Raw genomic sequence first — 10858 nt, 5'->3', positions numbered from 1 at the left:
AAAAATACAGTAAAAACTGTGAAATATTATTATAATTTCAAACAGCTGTTTTCTATGTGAATATCTGTTAAACTGTCATTTATTTCTGTGATGCGCAGCTGTATTTTCAGCATCATTACTCCAGTCTTCAGTGTCACATGATCTTCAGAAATCATTCTAATATGCTGATAAACATTTCTGATTATTATCAATGTTGAAAACAGTCATGCTGCACAATATTTTTGTGGAAACTGTGATACATTGTATTTTTCATGATTCACAGATGAATAGAACGTTCAAAAGAACAGTATTTATTTGAAATAGAAATCTTGTGTAACATTATAAATGTCTTCTATCCTTGATGAATAAAAATATTAACTTATTAAAAAAAAAAAAAGGCTTACTGACCCCAAACTTTTGAACTATAGTGTAATTCTCATCACAGAGTGGTGTGTCTTGTGTGTGTGTGTGTGTGTGTGTGTGTGTGTGTGTGTGTGTGTGTGTGTGAGCAGGGCTATGAAAGAACAGGATCTGGACGCTCCGTCCATAGAGAAACGCTTCGCCTACACGTTTCTGCAGCAGCTGATCACGTATGTGGATGAAGCTCACGCACACATGCTGGAGTACGGTGAGATGCTCTCTTTAATGCCTGCATCGATCTCAGAATCACTGATCATCATCATCACATCAGCTTCTCGTCTTTATCTCAGATGCTGGAATTCGACCGAAAGGAGAGAAAATCCCCCACGAGCAGCAGGTCAAATTCTTCGGGAAGGTCTGATTCATCTGACGGATTCACGTCATGTCAGTCAGTTAAATTCATACACTGATAGAATTATTATTTCGCTCATTTCCAGGTTGTGCTGCCGCTGGTGGACCAGTACTTCAAAAACCATCGGCTCTACTTCCTGTCCACCGCCGTTCGACCAATCAGCAGCGGCGGCCACGCCTCCAATAAAGAGAAGGAGATGGTGACCAGGTGATGTGTGTGTGTCTGCTGGAACTTAAACAATCTGCCTTCAGTACGACTAAACATGTGCAGCGTCAGTCTGCCAAAATAAAAACGTGCTTTAATTTGTTCCTCAGTTTGTAAAAACAAAATACAGGTTTGCAGGAGCTGAAGTGTGTTTTAAGCAGAATACTTCAGATTCTCTCGTGCAGGTTTTCTTCTGTGCTGTGATTTATGCTCCCTGTGATATAGTCTTCCTCTGTATCCTGATGTTTTTTCTCTCCTGTGACTCTCAGCCTGTTCTGTAAACTGGCCGTTCTGGTGCGGCACCGGATCTCACTGTTTGGTAAGGTGCTGTCTGTCACGTTTGAAGAGTGTTTGCGGTGGTTTTCTGAGTCTGGAGGTGTTTTTGAGACTGATATCAGGTTCTTGCTCCCGAAGCTGTTTATCTGAGCTCAAACAGCATTAGACTTGATGAAATAAGTTTAAAATCTCTGTCCAAGAAGATCTGGTGGAGCTCAAGGTTGCGATGTGTTTGATCATTTGTGACCCTGGAGCACAAAACCAGTCTTAAGTGTGAATTTTGTGAAATTGAGATTTATGCATCAGCTGAAAGCTGAATAAATGAATTGTTAGGATAGGACAATATTTGGCTGAGATACAACTATTTGAAAATCTGGAATCTGAGGGTGCAAAAAAATCTAAATATTGAGAAAATCATCTTTAAAGTTGTTCAAATTAAGTTCTTAGCAATACATATTACTAATCAAAAATTAAGTTTTGATATATTTACAGTAGGAAATTTACAAAATATCTTCATGGAACATGATCTTTACTTAATATCCTAATGATTTTTGGCATAAAAGAAAAATTTATAATTTTGACCCATACAATGTATTGTTGGCTATTGCTACAAATATACCCCAGCGACTTAACACTGCTTTTGTGCTCCAGGGACACATTTCAGTGTGCCATCGTGTGATAAGACGCGTGCGTCTCTGTGGATTTAAGCTGTTTGGAAACTCTAGCTTAAAGTTAGATGCTGTTAGTGAGACTAGAGAGTGTGGAAACCACTGAAGCCTGATGGGTTGGATGGTCCGTGTGTCTGAGATGAGTAATGCGTGTCGTCGTGTTTCTCAGGGAATGATGCCACGTCCATTGTGAACTGCCTGCACATCCTGGGACAGACGCTGGACGCCAGGTTAGTCACACACACCCCTATGTTAGATTAACACTTACTAGAGTACACAAATATATGAAGGACACACATGTTGATTGAGATGTATATGATGAAACTGATCTCAGTTGATCTCTCTGGCATCGCTCTTGTTTTTGTCTTGCATTTCGCATCCAGGACCGTGATGAAAACCGGCCAGGACTCTGTCAAAGCAGCTCTGAGGGCGTTTTTTGACAACGGAGCAGAAGATCTGGAGAAGACGATGGAGAACCTGCGGCAGGGTCAGTTCACACACGCGCGCATGCAGCCCAAAGGAGTCACACAGATCATAAACTACACGACCATCGCTCTGCTGCCTGTCCTCTCATCGCTGTTCGAACACATCGGACAGAACCTGTTCGGAGAGGATCTCATACGTGAGTCACCTTCCTTCTGAATATATCTGCATCGTATCAGACTCCTGCTCTCTAGATATTAATATCAGCCGTTATATATTATCTCGTATCACTAGTGAACAGCAGCGTGTCTCAGATCTCATGTTCTCTGTGTCGTTGCAGTGGATGATGTCCAGGTTTCCTGCTATCGGATTCTGAACAGTTTGTACTCACTTGGAACCAGTAAAAGTATTTATGTTGAGAGGTAATAAACCGTCTGTTTGATTTGCATTTATTCATTTAGCAGACTTTAATCCAAAGCAGTTTACAAGTGAGGAATACAACAAAGCGATTCATCTTAAGTGAATTCATCCTAAATTAAGTGATGCATTATATACAAATTGATTCATCCTGAACAAAGCGATTTATTCTTATTAAAGCAAAGTGATTCAAAACAGACTGAAGCAGACTTCAGTTGTCTGATATTTGTGACCCTGGAGCACAAAAGCAGTCTTAAGTCGCTGGGGTATATTTGTAGCAATAGCCAACAATACATTGTATGGGTCACAATTATCCATTTTTCTTTTATGCCAAAAATCATTAGGATATTAAGTAAAGATCATGTTCCATGAAGATATTTTGTACATTTCCTACCGTAAATATATCAAAACTTAATTTTTGATTAGTAATATGCATTGCTAAGAACTTCATTTGAACAACTTTAAAGATGATTTTCTCAATATTTAGATTTTTTTGCACCCTCAGATTCCAGATTTTCAAATAGTTGTATCTCAGACAAATATTGTCCTATCCTAACAAACCATACATCAATGGAAAGATTATTTATTCAGCTTTCAGATGATGCATTTCACAAAATTGACCCTTATAACTGTTTTTGTGCTCCAGGGTCATGTGCTGAAGAGCACTGTGTGTATGTGAGCGGTCGTAGTTGATTGTTGTGTGTTGTGTTCAGGCAGCGCCCAGCTCTCGGCGAGTGTTTGGCTGCGTTTTCAGGTGCGTTTCCTGTGGCCTTCCTGGAGCCCAGTCTGAACAGACACAACACTTTCTCCATATACAACTGCAAAAGCTCCCGAGAGCGAGCAGGTACGTCACACATCAGGAAAAATCACTTTTATCTGTATTTCAGCTATGAAGCAGCTCTTCTTAAAACAATAGTGTCATTATTCAGATCAATTCAGATGATTGGGTGAAATAATTTTGCATGGAAATTTGAAAAAGATTTCTTATGTTTGTGATGAAATATGTGAAGTTATTGGTGAAAGAATCTTATAGGTACGTATATTTTTGTTGTGGTTTACTATTATGGTAAGTGTTGTTCTGGAGAGTGTGCAGTGTTAATGCAGTGGTGTGTGTGTGTTTGTGTGTGTGTGGTCTGCAGCGCTGGGTCTCCCCACTCAGGTGGAGGAGGTGTGTGCTCTGGTGCCGTCTCTGGAGCGAGCGCTGGAGGAGATCATGGAGCTGGCCGAGTCTGGCATGCGTTACACACAGATGCCTCACGTGATGGAGGTGCTGCTGCCCATGCTGTGCAGCTACATGTCTCACTGGTGGGAACACGGACCCGAGAGCATCCCGGAGCGCGCCGAGAGCTGCTGCACCTCGCTGACCTCCGAACACATGAACACGCTGCTGGGAAACATCCTCAAGATCATCTACAACAACCTGGGCATCGACGAGGGAGCCTGGATGAAGAGACTCGCAGGTACACCAGAGGATGGGATATGTCGGAAATGTACTTCACTTTCAAACATGAAATAAAGAGTGAAATAAAGAGCTTAAATGAATGTACTGTGTGTATCACAAATATATTTTTAGGCCTGTCAAAGTCAATAAGACATCAATTAAATAGGATTAATGTAATTATCTTTATACCGAATTTGATTTTTTATTTTGATGAAATTTAATTAATCAGAAATTCAGAGAATAATTACAAATACTTTTATTCTATTTATAGCCACATTTTTGTAAATTATCTGTTTAATTATAATTAAAGTATTTATATAGTAATATATGTGACCCTGGAGCACAAAACCAGTCATAAGTGTCAATTTTTCAAAATTGACATTTATGCATCATCTGAAAGGTTTTCCCTTAATAATAAAAACCTTCATTTAAAAACTGCATGTTGTGTTTACTTGTGTTATCTTTGACTAATATTGAAATTTGTTTGATGATCTGAAACATTAAAGTGTGACAAACATGCAAAAAAATAAGAAATCAGGAAGGGGGCCAACACTTTTTCACACCACTGTATATATATATGTATATAAAGAAAATATTTACATGTCTATATTTATATTCATATAATTTATATTATAAATAAATATACATGCATGTCTGTGTATTTATATATACATAATAAATATACACAGTACACACACACATATATTATGCAAACAAAAACTTTTATTTTGGATGCGATTAATCGTTTGACAGCACTAGTCTTTATCCGTGAAATGTTATTTTGTGAAGTGCGTTCCTCAGAGTATTTGTTGCTTCTAATGAGTCACATCTCTCTGTGTCTCAGTGTTTTCTCAGCCCATCATCGGTAAAGCCAAGTCTCAGCTGCTGAAGACTCACTTCCTGCCGCTGATGGAGAAGCTGAAGAAGAAGGCGGCGACGGTGCTGCAGGATGAGGAGCACATGAAGGCGGAGGGCCGAGGCGAGATGTCCGAGTCTGAGCTCCTCATTCTGGACGAGTTCACCGTCCTGGTGCGAGACCTGTACGCCTTCTACCCGCTGCTCATACGCTTCGTCGACTACAACAGGTGAGAGACGCTCCGGTGCGCTGCGATCGGACCGTCGCTGAGCCGCATCAGTGAATGCTGTTTGTCTTTCAGAGCGAAGTGGCTGAAGGAGCCGAACACTGAGGCGGAGGAGTTATTCCGTATGGTGGCCGAAGTCTTTATATTCTGGGCCAAATCACATGTGAGCCAAACACACACGGACAGCGGCGCACGAGCCAATCAGAGAGCCCAGATTTACAGAGCCATGACTGTAAATAAGTAATGAAAACTCTGAACACACACTTTGGTCTCACTGCATGTGTTCACACACTCTCACACACACACTCATTTACACACACACTCACTTACACACACACTCTCTCTCTCTCTCACACACACACACACACACACACACACACACACACACACACACACACACACACACACACACACACACACACACACACACACACACACACACACACACACACACACACACACACACACACACACACACACACACACACACACACACACACACACACACACACACACACACAGACACAGACACACGCACACAGCAGCACTTTTCATCATGATGTCTGAAGTCTCAGTGTGTTTGAATCAGCTGGTGTTTCGGTGGTTTTTAGTGGATGTATGCACTCAGATTCACACAGAATCACATGAACTATCAACTTCATTCACACACAATACTGACTGTCTTCATCTTCAACACTACATCTGTTGATTCAGCATTCCTGTCAGTCAAATGTTCTGATTGTAAAGTGTGTTTGTGCATCTTTATTCACAATAAATGGCACTTGATTTGATGTTTTGTATCTAATGAATGACATTCAGACATTTTGAATGTGTAATGTGACATAAGTGAGCAGTAATCAGACATATCATCCAATTCAAATATCAAATATCAAATATAAAACTCAAATGTGACCCTGGGGCACAAAACCAGTCATAAGGGTCAATTTTTCGAAATTGAGATTTATGCATCATCTGAAAGCTGAATAAATAAGCTTTCCATTGATGTATGGTTTGTTAGGATAGCACAATATTTGGCTGAGATTCAACTATTTGAAAATCTGGAATCTGAGGGTGCAAAAAAATCTAAATATTGAGAAAATCATCTTTAAAGTTGTTCAAATGAAGTTCTTAGCAATGCATATTACTAATCAAAAATTAAGTTTTGATATATTTACGGTAGGAAATTTACAAAATATCTTCATGGAACATGATCTTTACTTAATATCCTAATGATTTTTGGCATAAAAGAAAAATCTATAATTTTGACCCATACAATGTATTGTTGGCTATTGCTACAAATATACCCCAGCGACTTATTACTGCTTTTGTGCTGCAGGGTCACAAATATAAAACTCAAATATAAGATATTAAAGCAGATCATCATCTGTAAACACGAGTGAAGTTGGGTATTGAGGTGTTCAAAGCGTCTGAAGTCTTTAGTGAATCCTTTGGTTCAGACAAGTCAACAACATTTGATAAATTTCCTATTTGTTCCCCGACAGAACTTTAAAAGAGAAGAGCAGAACTTTGTGGTTCAGAATGAAATCAACAACATGTCCTTCCTCATAACTGATACCAAATCCAAGATGTCCAAGGTACGACATCACACACACACACACACTCACACACACACTCACGTTTAACTTGTGCACTTTCCATCGGTGTGATGGGTTCTATACTGAGCAAACATCTGACGTTATATGACCGTGTTAGTCGAAGCTGATCTTATATCAACTACTGTACTCTGGTACAATGATGCTGTCATTGTGATATTACATGATATTTTGATTTGTATCATATTATTGAATGATTATGGTGTATTCATGGAAACATAAGGTAGATTAAAGAATATTTTGGCATTATGATGGTACCATGTGCAAAAAGGGAGCCGTGTCGGATCAGGAGAGGAAGAAGATGAAGAAGCGCGGTGACCGATATTCCCTTCAGACGTCTCTGATCGTCGCCGCTCTCAAGCGCTTACTTCCTGTGGGACTGAACATCTGCGCGCCGGGAGACCAGGAGCTGATCGGACTCGCCAAGAGCCGCTTCACACAGGTACTGCATGAACACACGCTTCTGCTTTAGTGACGTCACTGAGAGCCGTTTGTAATGAAGCTGAACCTGTTCTGCAGAAAGACACTGAGGACGAGGTGCGAGAGACCATACGGAACAACCTCCACCTGCAGGGAAAGGTGAGCTGACGCTCCGCTCATCCGGCTCTTCATCTGCTCTTCATCTGCTCTTCATCACACCCCTTCAGTCCTGCGTTTCTGATCACAGTGGAGAAACACATCAGCACCAGTGATCAGAAACCATTTAAGGGTCAATGATGTGACGCTCCTTTTGTGTCCAGATCTGTCAATTTATAAAAATTAAAAAAAAACTTGATTGCATTTCTAAATGATTTTATTAGCAATTGAGCACCTTTTCCAAAGAGTGCATTTAAAAAAAAAAAAAGTATAATTTCTAATGAATTTATTTAAATACATATTATTTAAATTAAATACTTACACATAATTAAATATAATAATTACTTTACAGCACAATTGAATTTTCTTTGCATCATTGAAACGTTATTTTCCTGTAAAGCTGCTTTGACACAATCTGTATTTTATAAAGCGCTATAGAAATAAAGGTGATTAGACTTGACTATAATAAAAAAAAAAAAATTGCATTGTCATATTATTTTTGGGCAATTACACACATTTGACAAAAATTTGAAATGAATGCAATTAAAAATATATATCTGTATCTAAATCTAAGTATCTAAATATATTTATTATACCTTTAAATTATTCATCTGTTTAAATACATATTTAAATTCAATATTTATACATCATTAAACAAATTGGATACTGATCTTCTTTGATGAACATATTTTCAGTTTCTGAATTAAAGTCATTTTGATATTTTGTTTAAAAGTATAAAACCAAAATTAACACAAATATTACATTTGCCAACGAGATTTTTCCTTTGCAGTCCTGTACATCCGCACATGTCATTGACCCTTGATCTCTTGCATGTGTGTAACTTCATCTCCGTCTCATCCCTCATGTGTCTGTCTGCATGCATCAGTACCGCGCTTTACATTTCAAAAAGCTGGTCAAGAGACTCATCATCATCTTAAAGTGGATGAAGAGTCGTCAGTCTAAAGCCGCGGGTCCAGAAATCCCGCCTCACAAACGCGTCACCCAGCGTCCCCCGCGAACAAACCCGTCCCTCCTGAAGAAGGCCTCGTCTGTGGACTTCACCTCTAAACATGTGAAAGCTCCTCTGAAGCAGATCGAGCCGCACAGAGACGCCCACATCAGCCGCAGAAACGTGTTTGCATGCAATAAACTGGTAAGAGTGAGAGAAGCCGTAGATCAGAAGAGCTTTATGATCATCACAAACACAAGTCCTGTGAAGATCCGTTCACACTGACAGCCATTTACAACACAAAGTGGTTCAAAGTCATTGATGTTTAATAAGCATTGGTAGTTTGAGGTGACATGAGCTTAACCCTAAAGTTTGACTTCATGCAGTTAAGCAGCAACTAGTTGATACGGCGGGTGAGTATGAGCAGCACAGTGACTGTAAACCTGCAGAAACCTTACATTTGTGATTAAAACACGCATGCTTCTCACTGCTAACGCTGTGCATGTTATCATTCAGTGTCCCACACGGCAGCTTCATCGGTGTGTGTGCGTGCGTGCGTGTGTGTGTGTGTGTGCAGCTGGAGGATCCTGCGATCCGCTGGCAGATGGCGCTGTATAAAGACATGCCCAACCGCAGCGAAGACACGTCTGACCCCGAGAAGACCGTCTACAGAGTGCTGAACATCGCACACGTGCTCTTCCACCTCGATCAGGTTAATGTTACTCTAGTAAAGCACTGTGACTTTAACGTCAAACTCATATTCTAGACTTTCATATGCAAATGAGCTCTCCTATGATTGGCTGACATCTGCCTACAGGTGTCATCAGGGCAGTTTCTCGAATAGGAGTTGATATGTAAATGTAGGCAGGGTATATGTTAATGAGCTCATGCACTTTAAAAAAATTGGTTTAGAAACAATTTTTACAGCGACTTTACAGAAAATCGGAATGTTGATGTTTATAATAACCTAGTATCTTCATGCCTTATAGTTGCATTTAGCAGATTACTGCAATATAGTTACATTTTGCGAGAAATGAAGCAGATGAGATTTGCTGTATAGTGCGTGTCACAGATGATGTGTTTGTGTGAGCAGGTCGAACATCCTCAGCGCAGTAAGAAGGCCGTGTGGCACAAGCTGCTGTCTAAACAGAGGAAGAGAGCCGTAGTGGCCTGTTTCAGGATGGCGCCGCTTTACAACCTACCCAGGTGAAGATCTTCTGTCTCCTGGATCTGGATGATCTCTGATGATCTCAGTGATTCCTGATTCTGCTTCTCTGATTCTCAGGCACAGAGCCGTGAACCTGTTCCTCCAGGGTTATGAGAAGTCCTGGATCGAGACAGAAGAGCATTATTTTGAGGACAAGCTGATTGAGGATTTGGCCGTGCGTATTTATTACACACAACATCCATTCAGACGTCATTTGATGTGCAGAGCAGGAACTTTCAGATGATATCGCTGCATAATGTGCCGTTTTACACGCTGTTGTTTTTGAACAAAACGAGGAGACAACTTGAACCAGAATGACTAGAATCTAAATTCTGAATCCTTGAGTTCTTTGATGTTCGTTCTGCACGGAAGGCGTGTTTTGATGGAGCAGTCTGTATGTTTACATGCAGTGTTAATTTTGACAGCAAATTTTGATTTAGTTTTAGTCATATTTTAGTCATCTGAATTGTTTTTAGTTTTAGTCGACTAAATCTACAGTAAATTTAGTCGGCTAAAATTTAATGGGTTTAGTTACAGTGCATTTATTAAGCATTTCTCTAAAATTTCCAAACTCATTATATAGGTTTGATATTAAGGTTTTATGATAGACACTGATTTAACTGCGGTGACACACAACATGCCTTTATGTTAAAATTAAATAAAACCACTTCTCATAAAGAACAAAACATGGTCTTATTTTTAATGAAATACCAATGGTTATATCGGCTAGTTATGCATTCTTTATAGCAACTTGTTTACCATATTCTTCCTCTTTATAGCAACTTGTTTACCATATCCTTCATTCTTTCAAGCAGACATATTTATTTTTCTATAAATAAATTTAGATTAATCTTTAGGGCTACTAAAGTTGTTCAGTCAAGAGCAGTGCGTGATTTTCTGTCTTTCTTTTGTTGCTTGATTAACATCAATGAGTCGGACAATAGCAACTAAATTAGGCTGCTGTCCCTTTAAAACCGAATGCACCGCTGCAATGGATGCAATGTACTGATACACGTTCTCCCTGCTGTTTACGTGAATACTCATCAAAACGGACAATTTGACATAATTTTGTGTGTAATTCTCCGTTCATGCGATGTGAGAGAGTACTCGTGCGCTGTGAGAGGCGCTTTCTGTGTGTGTGTATGCTTCAGTGTCTGCGCTCAGAAAACCAGACCGAGTTGAGTTCTCTCTTGCGTCGTCAGATTTATCCATATGTCTGCTCTTCTCTTACTCCCACATATTGACATTTTT

At 39.7% G+C, this 10858-nt stretch overlaps 1 protein-coding gene across 1 annotated transcript in view; it reads left to right on the top strand.

Moving 5' to 3' along the window:
• Window positions 1-10858, top strand: part of ryr2a (ryanodine receptor 2a (cardiac)) — a 124207-nt gene that overhangs the window by 81157 nt on the left and 32192 nt on the right. Inside the window, exons 57-73 of the mRNA XM_016468347.1 lie at window positions 492-607; window positions 690-754; window positions 837-958; window positions 1225-1274; window positions 2069-2129; window positions 2283-2521; window positions 2663-2744; window positions 3453-3583; window positions 3879-4199; window positions 5025-5265; window positions 5338-5425; window positions 6765-6857; window positions 7147-7317; window positions 7395-7454; window positions 8978-9112; window positions 9494-9606; window positions 9686-9782. Coding sequence (XP_016323833.1) covers window positions 492-607; window positions 690-754; window positions 837-958; window positions 1225-1274; window positions 2069-2129; window positions 2283-2521; window positions 2663-2744; window positions 3453-3583; window positions 3879-4199; window positions 5025-5265; window positions 5338-5425; window positions 6765-6857; window positions 7147-7317; window positions 7395-7454; window positions 8978-9112; window positions 9494-9606; window positions 9686-9782 — 2185 coding nt within the window. The remainder of the gene's footprint in view (window positions 1-491; window positions 608-689; window positions 755-836; window positions 959-1224; window positions 1275-2068; window positions 2130-2282; window positions 2522-2662; window positions 2745-3452; window positions 3584-3878; window positions 4200-5024; window positions 5266-5337; window positions 5426-6764; window positions 6858-7146; window positions 7318-7394; window positions 7455-8977; window positions 9113-9493; window positions 9607-9685; window positions 9783-10858) is intronic.

The sequence above is a fragment of the Sinocyclocheilus anshuiensis genome, unplaced genomic scaffold (assembly GCF_001515605.1).
Source record: "Sinocyclocheilus anshuiensis isolate Anshui unplaced genomic scaffold, SAMN03320099.WGS_v1.1 scaffold652, whole genome shotgun sequence".
Lineage (NCBI taxonomy): Eukaryota > Metazoa > Chordata > Actinopteri > Cypriniformes > Cyprinidae > Sinocyclocheilus > Sinocyclocheilus anshuiensis.
This window is presented reverse-complemented; position numbering and strand designations above follow the sequence as displayed.